The 16,558-nt window shown below is 46.7% G+C and overlaps 1 protein-coding gene across 2 annotated transcripts in view; it reads right to left on the bottom strand.

Annotated features, from left to right (window-relative positions):
* Positions 1-12,412: 12,412 nt before the first annotated feature.
* The window catches only part of RAB28 (RAB28, member RAS oncogene family), a 71,371-nt gene continuing 67,225 nt past the window's right edge, over positions 12,413-16,558 (bottom strand). The window contains exons 7-8 of one of the 2 annotated variants that reach the window (XM_070411182.1): positions 14,572-14,666; positions 13,223-13,308 (exon numbers count right to left, since the gene is read on the bottom strand). In XM_070411182.1, coding sequence (XP_070267283.1) covers positions 14,577-14,666 — 90 coding nt within the window. In that variant the 3' untranslated portion in view covers positions 13,223-13,308; positions 14,572-14,576. Of the gene's footprint in view, positions 13,309-14,571; positions 14,667-16,558 lie in introns of both variants that reach the window. The other variant, XM_070411173.1, reaches the window with a different exon arrangement.

Here is a 16,558-nt window from a genome sequence, read left to right as displayed (position 1 = left end):
CTCTAGTAAAAGATAATGTTATAAAATTATGTAGCCACATTAAAAAAAATGAGTTAAAACGATGCTAAATGAAAAAGATGGTTGATTCCCAATTAAAGAGTGACATTCTTTTTAAGAGAAACTTCAGAATAACACTAGGACCTTAACATTAACTATGCTTATGTTAAGGTATGAAGATTTTGTGGGTGCTGCCTAGTACTTTGTCTTTAAAGTGGAACTTATTTGATGATAGCCAAATTTTTCCTTAGACAATAATTCTCATTCTTCTATGTTAAGTTATCCAAGAATTACAGCTCTGGACAGCATTTCTCATCCTGTGAGTTAGACGTGGTGGGACCATTCCTGCCTCATAATTTACTCCTCACCTTTTCCCTCACAGCCCTTCCCCTGAGGAATCTGCCAGCCGCCACTGGCATGCATACAGGCTTTTAGCTGGCATGTCCAAAGAACTGCTTCCAACCCACAGGGCAGCTTCTGTCCTCACCACAGGGCAGGTGGCCGAGGTGCCAGCCAGCCCTGCAGTCAGCATAGGTTCCATCGGATACTTTGCCTAAGGTCTCGCCTGATTCTTAAAATGTAATTGAGACAGGGGCTTTAGGGGGAGAACCCAGGTGTTGGGATGAGATGGAACTGAGTCCAAATTGCCGTCTTTTTTTAAAATATATTTTTATTGATTTCAGAGAGGAAGGGAGAGAGAGATAGAAACATCAATGATAAGAGAGAATCATTGATCGGCCGACTCCTGCACACCCCACACTGGTATCAAGCCTGCAACCTGGACATGTGCCCTGACCAGGAATCAAACTGTGACCTCCTGGTTTATAGGTCGATGCTCAACCGCTGAGCCACACCAGCCAGGCGAAGGAGCCTATCTTGAATCTTTGAGTGACATGGGGCATTTTCTGTTCTAAATTATTGTGTTGCTCAGAACCACGTTGGTGGCAAGGGGCCAAAACCTACCTTTAACAAACTTAGGTAAGCATGTGAGTTTCTAATCAGGATGCTAAGTCTCGCTTGAGGACCGTCAGGCATTTGGCCTCCAGGACATACTAGAACCAGGGGTTTGAATGCCATCGAAACACCTCTGTCTCCAGCTTTTATTTCTCAGCCACTTTCCATTCCTGCATTCAGCAATCCTAGAGCCGAGACTCAGGGTCTGTTTGGGGCAGGAGCTCACTGCGGAGCTGACTGCCTTGGCTAGAGGGGTGAGTCACAGTGGAGCATCCCTGCCTCTGCTTCCATTTAAGGAGGAGGAGAGAGTAGGTTGGCGCCGAGGGTTAATTAGTATTTATTAAGTGTAGGTCTCTGTCAGGTTCGAGGAGAGAAGAGCAGTTGCGGGAGAGCCAGATTCCTCCCACTCTGGAGGAGACAAGGATATACTCCGGCCCAGGTGGGGCCATGCCACGTTGGGTAGGTAGATAGAATGGAATCACACCTTACACAGGGCTTGGCTTCCAAAGCCAGCAAGCAAGGCAAAACGGTCTACAGCAGTGGTTCTCAACTTTGGCTGCACATTAGAATCACCTGGGAATTTTTTTAAAATCCTGATTTCTGGGCCTCATCCTCCGGAAATTCTGTTTCTTTCTTATGGGGTGAGGCCACAACATTAGTAACAAAGAAACAGAATTTCCCGGGGATGAGGCCCAGAAATCAGCATTTTTAAAAGATTCCCAGGTGTTTCTAATGTGCAGCCAAGGTTGAGAACCCACTGGTCTACAGTCAAATATGATTGCCTATGATTGCCTAACACTTGAATCCAGCCCAGCACAGCCACGTGCTCAGGGCAGAGAGGCAGGCGGGGCCCAAACTGACAGTGCAGAGTCCCACTGCCCCTCTCACTAGGGAGATGGGAGTGGGGTGCTCATTAACAGCCTGACAGGCAAAATCACCTGGTCTACTGATAGCCATTCCTTCTCACACACTTTTACCAAGTCTGTGGAGTTAAATCTACAGAAATTAAACACATACAGGATGCAACTCATTTGCTTTCCAAAGCCACACAGCATGAAGCTTGAGAGCCAGGATTTGAGCCCAGCACAAGGCAGATTTCCAGAGTGACCTGGTCCCCCATTCCCTGAATCTTTTAAAGATGGAGGTCTGCCCAGCCAGTGTGGGTCAGTGGTTGAGCATCGACCTATGAACCAGGAGGTCACCGTTCCATTGCTGCTCAAGGCACATGGCCCAGGTTGCCAGCTCGATTCCCAGTAGCGGGTGTGCAGGAGGCAGCCAATCGATATTTCTCTCTCATCATTGATGCTTCTATCTCTCTCCCTCTCTTTTCCCCTCTGAAATCAATAAAAATACATTTAAAAAATACTTTATAAAAAGACAGAGGTCCCCACCTGCTCTGTCTTGGAAGTCCTGGGTCCCAGTCCAGGAGCAGCACAAAGTGGGCCCACGTGGGTTGGACTGGGTGAGCTGAACCAGCTGAACTGGGAGGTCATCTGGCCAAGAGCAGGGGCCAGTGAGTCCAGGCAGCTGGTAGGATGCCATTCGTTTTCCTGGGTTGTATATGCTATAAAGAGCTTATCAAGGAGGTGTTTACAAGTGGGAGCCGTGCCGGTTTTAACAGATTAACTGTAACATGTTGGTTCAGTGACCTGACAACCCATTTCCCTGAACTGTTAGTTTACACTTAACTCTTTTCCTGGACAGTAGGCAGATAAAGAGGCCACAGGGTTGACAGGGAGGAGGCTGGCCATGCCCAGGGCTTCCATTAAGCAGTTAAGCATGGGCTCTGCAGGCTCTGATAGACCCTAGAATCCAGCCAGAATCACGCCTCACTCTTTCCTTCACAGTCGTCAAAAACCTTCCACCAACCCTGCCTGGGGCTTCCTTCTGGGCAAGTCTGTGTGAGGCTCCCGTCCAAGCAACACAAGGAACTCTGCCGCTGCTGCTCTTATCAATGATTCTGGTCACTGCCACCCCAGAAAGGCCAAAAGGACCCAGGCAGGTCCAATTAGTTTCTGATGTGGAATAGGAACATCTGACCTCCAGGGACATTGACTAACGTGTACTGAGCCCTAATTTGTGTCACCTGTTCCCACTTCCTTGTTCTCATTTAACCTTAAAACTACTCCAAGAGGTAGGTAGTGCTTTCTTTATTGCTTGGATAAGGAAACTGAAGCTCAGAGAGATTGACTTAACAAAAATGTATGCAATTTACAGGTGATAGACCTGGAGTTCTCACTCGGTTTGGTCAAATTTTAACATAGTCCCTTTTGGAATGTCTACCCAATAGCCACACTCCACTGTCCAGAACTTCATTGGCTCAGATATCCTATGGTCACGTGCTTCAGTGAACACTAAGATGCTCCCCATCCCAAGGGGTGAGACTTGGAGAGTCTAAACCAGCCGTGGGCAAACTACGGCCTGCGGGCCGGATTCGGCCCATTTGAAATGAACAAAACTAAAAAAAAAAAGACCGTACCCTTTTATGTAATGATGTTTACTTTGAATTTATATTAGTTCACACAAACACTCCATCCATGCTTTTGTTCCGGCCCCCCGTTCCAGTTTAAGAACCCATTGTGGCCCTCGAGTCAAAAAGTTTGCCCACCCCTGGTCTAAACCAATGATTCTCAGCTCTAGATGCTTACCAGAGCTTCTTGAAGTATGTACACACATGTGTATACACACACACACACACACACACACACGCAAAAGGCCCCAACTGATCCCAGTGATATCAGTCTCTACCTAGACATCTGTATTTTAAAGTCTCCCTAATTCATTCTCAGCCAGAGTTGAGAATCACTGGCCCTACCTAACCACTTCCCTTACCACTGGCCTGGGATCAGCATTTCATAAAATTCTGGCCAAGAAAAGGGCTGAAAAGTCATCATGGGAGGGGAACTTTGGGGAAGTTCTTCTTTCTTTAAAGGAGACATGAGGACGGGTGGGTCCTCTTTCCTTTCTGACCTTTGCATTCTGTGGAATACAGATGTGATGCCTGGGGGTATTGTAGCCATCTTGGGACTATGAGGGAGACAACCTAACAGCCAACAGGCTAAAGGTGACAGAAGAAAGAATCTGGAAACTTGATGGCATCCTTGAGCAATTGAAACCAACCTGGAATCATCTTGCCAGGAGAATACTTGTAAGAGGTGACCAGTATTCTTAATTGTTTAAGACACTTTAAGTGAGATATTCTGTGCAGCCAACAGGTACACCCGAGAATGAGCTTCACCTGTGTCCTGCCAGGCCCATTTCTAACAGGGGCAGAGGCACATCAGCAGGTGAGGCCCACCTGACAGTAAGGCCTACACTCCGTCTTGCTGCCCAAGGGGTTCCTAACTAAAGTGAGCCCCGGGCATGTCATAAAATGACTAGTTACCATGAGAACTCTTCCAATAATAACTGTGATATTTATTGTGCACTTACTTCATGGCAGGAACAGTGCAAAGTGCTACAAGTACATCATCTCATTTCATCCCGAAAGTGACGCAGAGAGATAAGGATTATCATCCATGTTTTATACACTGGGAAGGTGAGGCTGAGAAGCGAAGGAATTTGAGCGAGTTTGCAGAGCGAGTGTGACTGAGACAGGATGCTAACCTGTCAGACACCCGAGATTTTTCTTCTTTCCAAGAGACCGCGTGGTTTCATTTCCCCATGACTTATGATGCTCCACGTGTTCACATACTCGCTGAAGTGCTTAACGATGCGAGTAAAAGGCATTCATCATTGTAATCCCTAATGGAGATAACAGAAATATTAGCAAAGGCTGAAGTGAAAACAGTTCAAGTGAGGCCTAATTTTTTACAAGGCCAAGGAATGATTTACTTTATCACAGCAAAGAATTTTATTTGACAAATGCATACTTTATCATCTCTGGTCTGCTGAACATGTAAGTTTACATTTTTCCTAGCCATAAAATTTAAATAATTTTGGCTCCAAAAACTTAAAAGAAACCTCCTCCTAGGTTCAGATGTCTTGCTGGAAATTTAAATGCTCGCCATGGGGCGAGAATAAACACCATTTCCATTGGGAAGGACAAACTCTGGAGTCACAAAGAGCAGGGTTCAAATCCTACTCCTGTGTCTTGCTGACTGGGCCACTGGACAAGACATTGTACTTCCCCCGGGCCCAGCTTCCTGATGTGGAAGCTGAGAGCCACCATTCCCACTAAGGCCGGGATGAGGATAACGTAGATGGCCTATGAAACCTGCACAGTAGAGGTGCTATGAAGCTGGACTGTCATGAGAAATAAGTACCAAGTGTCTACCTGGAGCAGAGTTGCTGCTCAATAAATGATTGACCCCTTCCCTCTGTCTTCCATCTCCTGGTCCTCGTCACCAGCCATCTTCAGCAATGGGCCTCAAAGAGAGCACCGAAAGCAAACCAGGCCTGTCCCCTCTGCACAGGGCTGTGGACGGAGGGATGAGACAGCACCCACATCTTGGTTCACTCAGCTTTCTGTCAGCTCTTTACAGCATCGTCTCTCCACTCTGACCCTAACACAGGGCCGCTGGCCAATCTGTTAGTGGGCCACCTGCCAATGTAGAAGACAAATTTGAGAAAGTGTCAGAGGACTGGGAGAATGGACAGAGCAGGGGGTGGAGGTGGGATGAGAAGAAATGGTTAAGTTGACTCAAGAGCCAAGGGTGTTGGGGGAAGTTGGAAAGAGACAGTGCCCGGCCCCCAAGTTAGATACTAGTGAGGGGATTTCCAGGGGCTCTGGGCTGCTGGTGGGAGAAGCAAAAGGCAGGCCTGGGCAGGGCTTTCCTACCCAAAACAGGGCGGGAGGAGGGCACCATTATTACTCTACTGGGGTTGGGTAGCCAAAACTGAGCTCCAAGTCACACTCAGAAAAGCAGATAAAAAGACCAATGGTTTACAGACTTGTTTGGAATTGTTAGAAGTGTCTGAGGTCCTTCTTCTTATGATTAGAGTCTCATCTTAGTCCCAGGAAGTTTTCAGGGCAGTCACCATGGTTATGACCCCCATTTACAGATTTGCAAACTGAGGCTTCATCGCTGGCAATATGTGTTTGGTCACATAAGGGAGGGGGAGATACACAGAGAGTTGAGTTTGTCCAGTTGATCAGCCAGGTGTGGGAACCACCGACACAGCACCTGGTGAACTCACTGCAGATAAGGAAGCAGAGCCGTGGTGGAGGTGGAGGAGTCTGCCTAAGGTCACATCACTGGTTAGCGGCTAAGACAAGATCAAGACAAGATCAGTGCCTTGCTTGACAGTCTCCAGGACGAGTGTGCCCTGGCTCACCCACAGGCTGTTTACAGTTAGCCATGACGACCTACAACACAGATAGGCTCCATTCCTTCAATAAACCTTTATTGGGTGCCTCTTCGGTGCCAGGCGCCAGCGAGACAGATAAAAACAACAGGGTCTGGGCCTTAGAGAGTTCATGGTCTGAGGGGGTGAGGGCTGAGGGCTGAGGGCTGCAGGGTGGCACGGTGGGGCTCCTGCGGCTGAGTGCTTCCAGCCCTGGGTCTCCAGTGAGGTGTGGTCAGGTGGAAAGCTGGAGGGCACAAAAGGGCTTGATAAGCTCCACCTGAAAGGGAGGGGGTGCTGGCTGGTGGGGAGGAACTGGGGCTTCTGAGGAAGGGAGAGAAAAACAAGGAAAACAAGGCTCCTTATATGGAAGGCGGGTTACTTTCGTTTTAATGAGCCACTTGCTTGCTGTGACTGTATACAACTCAAGTTAGAATAAACAGTGTTGAAGTAAAGGTTTCTAAGGTTATTTCCTGGGTGTAAAAGAAACAATGTGATGTTACTAAAATATGTTAAGACCAAAATAGAGGCATCAAAGAAACATCCCTGTGAGCTCCAGTCTCTGTGACCACAGAGGTCAGATCTGACGAGAGTTCGTGCCCATCACTGCCTTGAGGGGGACTAGCAGGTCCATGACCCCACTGCTGTGCCAGACAGACCTACGTTTGGGTCCCTGTCCCATCACACCCTGATTGTTAAACCATGGACAGGCTCTAGCTGGTTTGGCTCAGTGACTAGAGTGTCAGTCTGCAGACTAAAGGGTCCCAGTTTCAATTCCAGTCAAGGGCACGTGCCTGGGTTGTGGGCTCGATCCCCAGTGGATGGTGTGCAGGAGGCAGCTGATCAATGATTCTCTCTCATCATTGATGTTTCTATCTCTCCCTCTCCCATCCTCTTTGAAATAAAAATATTTAAAAAAAAATAAAGTTGGCTTTCTCCATTTGGGGGAGGAAAATAAAATTTCTGAGCCACTTATTTAAAAAAAAAAAAAAAAAAAAAACATGGGCAGGTTATTCAACTGCCCTGGTCCTCTGTTTCCCCATCTGTCAGAAAGAATACAAACGCTGATGGTATTAATCACCAGGAAGCAAATGATCCTGAGATTGAGTGGCTTAAACAGCAGCAATGGCTTATCTCCCATGGTTTCTGTGAACGGGAATCGGGGGCCCTTAGGCTGAGTGCTCCTAGCTCGAGGCCTCTGGTGAGGCTGCAGTCCAATGAAAAGCCAGGGGATTCGCGCCCACGCTGCCACAGAGGAGGGCTGGCATGGGGTGCCGGGTGCTGGCGGGATGTGTTCTTCAGGTGGCTCTCTCCACGTGGCTACTGAATGAAGTGTCCCCGTGGCGGGGGGCCTGCTTCCCCCATGAGGAATTTGAGGGACTCAGTGGAGGCTGCAACGCCTCTAATGACCTCACCTGGAAACGCCTCCCCGTCTTGTCTGCAGATTCTGTGGGTCATGTGGTTCGCCCTGATTCGATGTAAGAGGGGACAGCGCGGGATGTGAACACCACGGGCGAGGATCCCGGGCTGCCTACCGTGTGCATCGGATGTGGGATGTGAGATGTTTAGGAAGAGCTTGGTATCCCTGCCCTGCACCGGGCTGAGAAAGGAAATGTGACCACTCCCCACCACCAGGCCCCAGGACACAGCCCAGGGACAGTAAGCAGTGGGACTAGTCATCCAGCCGATGGGTTTCTGAGCCCAGGGGAGAGGCAGGTTTCCTAAATTCGCCTCCTCAGGCCCCTCTTTCCCTGGAGGAAGTCCCACAGAGACACAGAGGTGAGGGACCGCTTGCTAGAACAAGGAAGTCACCAGAGCTGAAGACACTCAGATGTCTCAGAAGGAGGGATGGGAAAGCAGCGGGAGGATCCTACACTTCAGGCTGAGGAAGTCATTTTCTTTGCTGGAAAAGGACATGAGGAGCCATTGGGAGTTTGGAACAAGTGTGACTTAATTCAAACCCTCAGGTTCAGTTCATTCTCAGGGCTGTGTGTGCAGCTGAATGTGGAGGTATCTAAGAAGGCAGGCAGTTGGAGCGATCTGCACAGCAGCGGGAGAGGGCAGCCATGTGGAGAGGAGACTGAGACACCGTGGCCGAGAGCCCACCCAGGAGCAGTCCGGGGATGCAGATGAATGAAGGCTTAGGAGGCCCGGCCAGCACACTCAGGCCAGAGCGGCTGGCCGAGCTGGTATCTGTGAAGTGCAATGCATCTGCCTCCCTCGGCCTGACCTCCAGTCCTGAGCCGACTTCAATCTATGGTGTGGGAGGCCTGAGAACATGCGGCATGACTTGGAAGCAGAACTTTAAAACAAATAGTCTGCCTCTCCTCATTCCCAGCTCTCCAGTGTGGAAAACTGAAGCTGAGAAGGGCCAGCCCGAGTGGAATGCATGCAGTTCTGAGCACAGCCCTAGGCCCTGCTCTGCTGAAAGCCTCTCTTCCCAGGCCGGGCGTCAGGAGGGAGGCTGGTCTCACTCAAGGCTGTCAGTCCAGCCTCACTGCCCAGTCAAATCTGTCTGACAATCCCTCAGCCCTGTCTGGGCAGGACTGACCTGCCCTCAGCGCCCGTACATTGTCTGCAGGATGGACTCTCTCTTGCAGCCTAGGATGCCATGATACCCCACTAACATGTGGGCTGACACTGTCCTTAGGCACTGCGTGTCCCCAGGGCCTCTCTTGAACACTAGATTCTGCTGTCTGAAAAAGTTGGTCAAATCATTTTTTTTTAATTTCAGCAAAAGCCCTTGGGAACTTTTTATAAATGCAGAATCTCAAATCCGACCTGGGATCTACTGAATCAAGGTTGTCCTGGTGATTCACATGCACAAACCAACTCAGGGAACAGACTCTTGTTTGCATTATCTGGTTAAGATTACATGAGCTTCTGAGGCAATTCTGTTAACTGGTGACCCCCGAATCCAGTTCTCTGAACCCCATGTTTTCACACTCACTGCTAAGCCACACCTTTCCTACAGTATAGTTTCACTGAGGCAACAACGGTCTGATTACCTGTCCCTGGGTTATACATGTGCATAGATTAAGACCTTGGGGACAAAACACAGATCATGATCACCTGTCTTTGGTGCCAAGCAAACCCTGATACATAATGGTCTTACGTAAGAAGTAACAAAAAATAAATAAACCAACCCTGGTCAAAAGGATTAAAAAAACAACAACCGAGTTACGCTGTTAAACAGGTCCAGCGGCATGGTGGGCTCTGGGGCTGAGTCAGGGGCCGGATTCCCTCCACCTCTCCCCTCTGCCTCCCTGGCTCAGCTCTGGGCTTGGGCCCGCCCTCCTTGTGTCCCCAAGGTGGCTGCCAATGTTGCCCAGGGCCAGTCTTTCTCATTCAAGCCCAATAGTCAGTCATCTGGACTTCAGGGGAGAGAAGCTATTGTTCTTCCTCTCTTCTCTTTCCTATTTCAGAACCGTCAGCAAATGTCCCCTCTGGTTACACTAGCTCTCATGGACTTATTCCCTCGGTTCTGAGCCCATTCCTGAGGCCAGGAGTGGCTGAGCATGGAGGGCTCCAGCAGGAAGACGGGGCACTGTTGTTGGGAGCAGTGGCGACCTGGGAGCTGGGGAGGCAGCGGACAGATGTCGACCACAATGCTCCACGGGTCTGCATTTCCATTTCCTTTGAATCTTGCAACTGTTTTTCAGGCTGTCCAACATCACAGCAATCACCAGCATGGGTATGGCCAGAAAAGGTTTCTATTTTTACATGACACACAAATTATTATGCTCCCTTACATTGTTTCAGTGATCGACTTTAAAGGGCCCTGGCTTACCTCCTCCTGGAATAATAAAGCAGTCACAGGAGTTCTTCGGGCCACTCCAAAAACCACTCCGCAGCGGTTCGCCACACATAATAGAGGGTGCACTTGAAAGGCAACATCCAATGACCAGTTCTGGCTGAAAACTTTTGTGTTTTTCAAAAGTTCAATAAGCAGCAGAAGTGACCACAATGAGCTTGAAACTCTATAGCATGCTTCAGGAGACAAAGTACCTAAAACTAGCTGGAAAGACGTGTAATTTTTTAAATTAAAAACTGTAGACAGGAGAGGTAACAAAGTAAAATAAGCATGACTCCCACGTTTTTGTTTCAAAATAAAACCCGAGGTATGGGGAAAATTGTAATATGGAATAGTCTGCTCTGGCCATATGCTATATTGCATGTTCTCTCTGCCTGCTGTCCTCGAGCCAGAAGGTCTCAATGCCGGGGCAAGTATAGCTGGGAGAGACATAAAACCAATGAGGCCAAAGGCGAGGGGGAAGGCGGCCGTTTCCATCCTCACCTCAGTGAGCAGAGGGCAAACTTACCCCCACCAGACCCTGGACACCCATTGCTGGTCTAGGGGGTCGGTGGTGGGAGATGGTGGGTGGTTCAGCACGGCCATCACCACTTCCCAAAAGAACAACTTAACACCCAGGCCTGGTGGAGTCCCAGGAAGGAGGCTGGTTGTGTGATGTTCACCAAAGGAAGGCAGCCTGATCGGCACCCAGCCTCCTCCGTCCTATCTCAGAACTGGTTTGTGTGGATCCCGGCTCTACCTCTGACTCCAGGAGGCACCTGGTGGTACCACAGACTCTCAGATTTGGTGTCGGTGTGTGAAATGAGGACAATGCTACCCCTGTCATAGGTTTGAAGGAGAAAACACATAGTTCATGTGTCCAATGCCCAGAAATGCCCAGGACAGAGCGATTCTACACAGGCCCCCGTCCCTGGCCAGTTCCATTTGGTGCTCTGGCTGTATACACACACCACGGAAGCACCTGGTCCTACCGAAGACCTTGTGCAAGTTCTCCGCCTCCCCAGCATCCCCGCAGCACTCACCTGCAGTCACAGGGATGTGCAGCAAGTCGAACCTGTGAATGCTGCAATGACTGGGCTGAAGAAAGCGGAAAATCCTCAAGTCTTCACATGGATGCAAAACAACACAAAATGAGCAGAAGAGCACGGCTTGCCTCTTCCTGAATGGAAGGCCCTGGGCAGTTTAGTTTAACAGTAGACTTCAACTGAGCACAGCCTTTGCAGCAACCACACAAACAGACACCTCTCCTACCGGACTGTAAGATCCTTGAGGGTAGAGATCTCTTTCATCCAACTTTGTATTCTCCTGAAGGATAGAGAAAATATATGTTCTCCCTGGAAACTGACCAGCCAGCATTGGGGAGATGTTGACGAGAAGGATAAACTGAACCACCTTGAAGGGATTATAGCCTTGAAAGGCATATGAAAGGGATGCCTAATTGCTATACAATGAAAAATATAAAAACCAAAGTAGAATAGGATTGGACCCACTGCCTAATGAGTAGAGCAGTCACAATTTCTAAACTTGCTTAAGTTCAAATCACTCCTGACAAGTGCCACCCTGGCCAAGACCAGAGATTTACGTGGGGTCTGGCTCTGTGATTCCATGGCCTCCGGCGAGTTCTTTTTTCTCTCTAAACTTCAGTTTTCTTAGTCACGCAGGACATGAAATAACAAGTTTTCTAAAATTTCTTACAGCTGTAAAGTGAGGGTGTCCAAAATCTCTGCACACACTTGTAGCAAACCTCCCTGTGAAAGGCTCCCTGCCTGGGCACTCCTGAGACCCTTTCCGCCCTAAGCAAGCTTGTGCCCTGTGAGACAGTAAACCACAAGGACACGAATGACTGTGACTCAGGCAGGCAGGGGCAATGGCCATCGAGAGGTGCTCGTGGGGAACTTGTGGCTGTGGAGATGAGGAGACTGGAGATGAGGAGACTGTGGAGGGGTGGCATTCACTTGTTTCAATGTGGCAAATACTAAGCACCCACCAGGCCAGGCACTGCGTCTTAGCTCAGAAAACATGAGACAAGCGTGCCCTGCACAGAGCCTTCCTCATGGTGACCACAGGCTGGATGGCAGAAGCAGACACTTGGAGGGAGGGATGGAGGGGTTCCGGATGATGGGGGGAGCCTGTGCAGAGAGACAGGAGGGCAGAGCATCACACAGCTCACAGGAGGGAGGCTAGGGCTCTCTGCACAGAGGTTGAGAAAGGGAGAGAGGCGCACACTGCCGTGGAGCCTCTGGAATGTCAGGCTGCAGAGTCTGGGCTTGAATCAGTACATGATCACTGATGTTACAGCCAAATACACATTGGTTCTATATTAAAAGGAAGATAGCTAAAAGAAAACTCGCCCCCAAGAAGTAATTTAAATAAATTTATTTGCAGGAGAAAAACATCTGAACATCAGGTACAGGTCTGATCCACAATGATCCAACAACAGGCCTAACTTGTCCTGGGGTACTTGGATGCATCCATCCAAGTCCATGCAGCATCGGACCTGAGTATTCCACAATGCACATGACCATGACACAGTGATAAAGTACAACAGCAATACTCACCACTCTGTGAGCTACAGTTACAATATAAACAGTTTAGGTCCTTTGTTAAAAAAAATGGAAAAAATATTTCTATTACAGCTTTATTTCCAGCATTTTCAGTTAGATACAGCTTTATATATTTTCTCTGATGATAGACAGCAAAAGGTCGCCTTCTTTAGCATCTGTAGATAAAATATGTTACTTGTTAACCGTCTGTACTCTGAAGCATGTTTGCCATGTATGAGTTCAGATAAGAGAATGAAACTGTGCTGTGGCAAAATCCTGGCTGAGGATCAGGACTTGGATAGCTTCCATACTTGTTTTAAAAAACTGCCATCTGGGAAAAAAGAAGTGAAGACATGAAAGAGAACCGACATACTCTCTTTCAATGAGGCAGTCTAACTCCAGAGAATGGGCTTTCCATCTGAATTCCAAGTGTGTGGTCCCAAAGTGGAATTCTCTCCAGTCCGGGAGCTGCCTGTGGCCGGGAGCAGCACACGCAGGGAAAGCCAGCGGGGAGGGAAGGGTTAACTGAGCTACAGAGATGGCCCCTGATAAATCAGCTCCTCCAGGTCCTCAGCCCACACAGAGGCAGGGCAGCCAACACACCAACACAGGACCACGCGCTCACTGAACTGCACACATAGAGCTTCGAGGAGTGTTCACAGGTCTTGACATGGGTTCCTGGTGGTAGTTTACAATATCTGCCTTCACCACCCTCTGTCATAAAAGAAAACAGAGTCATTATCAGGGCATCAGAACATTCAGAAAGGGCTCCTTACAGTATATTTTCATTTTCTGAACTTTGGCGAACCCCTGATGATAGACACCATAAATGAAGCAGGAGCTGATATTAAAAGAACCAACCAGAACAAACTAGTGCAGAGCTGGGATTGGCGGGCAAGGGGGCTTTCTTGTCATTGTTGGGTTTTGTTTTGTTTTAAGTATCTAATTGCAAGTCCTTAATTGAGTCTTTCCTGGTTTTATGACATAAGCTTGAAGTTATCACAAGTCTAATAAAAACCTGACAAATTAATATAAAATATTAAAACCTGGTTAAAACTTAAAGCAAAGGTTTAAAATTAATCATTTACATAGTTTAACTGATAGACAAGAGTTTGTTATTTCAAAGTAAAAAAGTCATTATTTATTAATACTTCCATAAACCACTATCCCCAGCCATAGCTTTTTAAAGAATGTTTATAGTAATTAGTGAGTTAGTGAGAAGAGGTGTGAATGTTAAAAGTCACATAGAAAGGAGAAATGTTTTGAGCAACTCAATATTTAAAATGTTGCCAATTTTTAAAACGTTCCTCCCAAATCCCTAACTTACTTCCAAATTGCTCACTAATGGGTTATAAATAATGACTAACAAAATACAGAATGAGAATTTAGAAAATTACTGCATACTCATATTTTTAAAATAATTTAAACTGAAAGATAGTTTTAATTCTTCCTTCCTTCTTTCTGAGCCACATTCAAGGATAATGATAAATTTAGCAATATGCCCTAATATTCATCTCTAGGTAATAATTTACATTAAAACAAATCCGTTACTGTTTTCAACTCTTTTACTAAGTCTGCACACACAAGCAGACAAAGAAGAGTAATTCGAGACAAATTTTAAAAGTACTCTTTCAATTACCAGGCTATTTCAGGAAAAATGGTAAGGAATGAATAATGAAATAACTGCCTCAATTCTCCACTTCACTGCACATGTAATAAACACAACCATAAAGACCAATACGTGTGAAAGTAACTGAAATGTTATTTTAATTTGTTCCCAATTCCTTATTTCATTCGTAAGTCTCTTGGCAAAGGATCAATATTTCAAAGTTCTAAAACAGGATGTATGCAATATTAATTCCAATAATGTACAATAATCATTTGAACTTCTTTATTCATAAGGGGAAAAGAACAAGATAGCATTCACTAGTTCTCACCACCCTCCTCCCCCAAATTGTAGTAATTTATCCGTTATACCTGCACTACTGTACTGAACAGAGTCTAGTCTGAGCAGAGGTGAAATGTTGATTATCTTCTTCCGGGTACTTCACTATGTCTGCCCTGACAATACGCTGTCAATTCCGTACAACATAAATGAGATGAAGAAGAAAGAAAGAAAAAATGGAAAGCATGTTCAATGACTGAAAATAGAAGGGAACACCAAAGGAGAAAAAGGAATATACACATAAATTTAAACATGTCTCAAAAGAAAACAGCAGAATATAGACATATAAAAGGAAGGAAAGCAAGCAAAGATCCAAGAAACATCATTCTTTATAATTCCACTTAATTGTTAAAATAGACATGTCTGCTCCTCCCAGACAAGTTGTGAGTTCTAGTTTTGATATCACAATTACACATAATATATATAATTCCCAGTATTCAGAGAACAACCAAGAATTATGGTGCTTTACTATGCTAACATGCAGTAAAAGTATTAATTCCATTTCCTTCCACAAACATTACTGAGGATCTACCCTGTGCCAGTCACTCTGTAATGGGAATGCACAGCTAAGTTACTCAGCATCTATTCACAAGTTACTGGGGACCCATGGGAAGAGAAATACATTCACAGATAATTGTCATACAAGTTAAGTGCTGTACTAGTAGACCTATATGCTGTGGTAATAGAGAGGAAGGAGTAATTAATTTTCTTTGAAGGTATGAAAGAGAATGCATATATATATATATATATATATATATATATATATATATATCAGAGGAAGCCATGTAGGATTTACAAATTTTATATTTAATAACATTTACTATTTGTCAAAAATATTCTCTTTTAAAATATATTTTATTGATTTTTTACAGAGAGGAAGGGAGAGAGATAGTCAGAAACATCGATGAGAGAGAAACATCGATCAGCTGCCTCCTGCACACCTCCCACTGGGGAAGTGCCCGCAACCAAGGTACATGCCCTTGACTGGAATCGAACCTGGGACCTTTCAGTCCACAGGCCGACGCTCTATCCACTGAGTCAAACCGGTTATGGCTCAAAGATATTCTTTTGATGCCAATTGCCCCAATCCTCACAACCCTAATGTCCATGGTCATCCCAGCCTATATAATAAATAGGTAATATGCAAATTGACCGTCACACACTCGCACAAGATGGCTGCTGCCATGCAGTCACAAGATGGTCACCACAAGATGGCCAGCAGGGGAGGGCAGTTGTGGGCAATCAGGCCAGCAGGGGAGGACAGTCAGAGGCAGCCAGGCCAGCAGGGGAGGGCAGTTGGGGGCGACGGAGGGCAGTTGGGGGCGACCAGGACAGAAGGGGAGGGTAGTTGGGGTGACTGGGCCAGCAGGGGAGGGCAGTTGGGGGCGACCAGGCCTGCAGGGGAGGGCAGTTGGGGGTGACCAGGCCTGCAGGGGAGGGCAGTTGGGGGCAATCTGGCAGGCAGGCAGGCGAGCGGTCGGGAGCCAGCAGTCCCGGATTGTGAGAGGGATGTCCGACTGCCGGTTTAGGCCCGATCCCCGGCAGTCAGACATCCCCCGAGGGGTCTCAGATTGGAGAGGATGCAGGCTAGGCTGAGGGACACCTCCCCACCCCAGTGCACAAATTTTGTGTACTGGGCCTCTAGTATTTCATATAAAATTAAAACAAGTTCAAAATGCACTTTTCTGTCATTTAAAAAAATGACATACAGTATTTAAGCACAACAGCTATTTTCTCAACTACCTAAGAGTTTTGCTAAACTAAAGAATCAAAACTACTGTGTTAGGTTTTTGTTTGCAATAACCCTTAAAAAGACTACATGTGACAAGTATGACAGAGATAACATGCTCTCTAAATTGCTCAACTTTAAACTATCCTGGCTGTTTTTTTTCTTTCATAATTTCAAATATCTTATTTCAGAAAACTCTTATTTCATAACAGCATCTAATAATTAACATATAGAAAACCATGTTAATAAGGCTGCTGGTTGCAATGGCACTTATAAAGACTGAATGAACT

This window comes from Myotis yumanensis, unplaced genomic scaffold (genome assembly GCF_028538775.1).
Source record: "Myotis yumanensis isolate MYYU_CA2020_CCGP unplaced genomic scaffold, mMyoYum1.0.hap1 SCAF_1, whole genome shotgun sequence".
Classification (NCBI taxonomy): Eukaryota; Metazoa; Chordata; class Mammalia; order Chiroptera; family Vespertilionidae; genus Myotis; species Myotis yumanensis.
The sequence above is the reverse complement of the archived record's forward strand: the minus strand, read 5'-3'. Positions and strand labels throughout refer to the sequence as shown.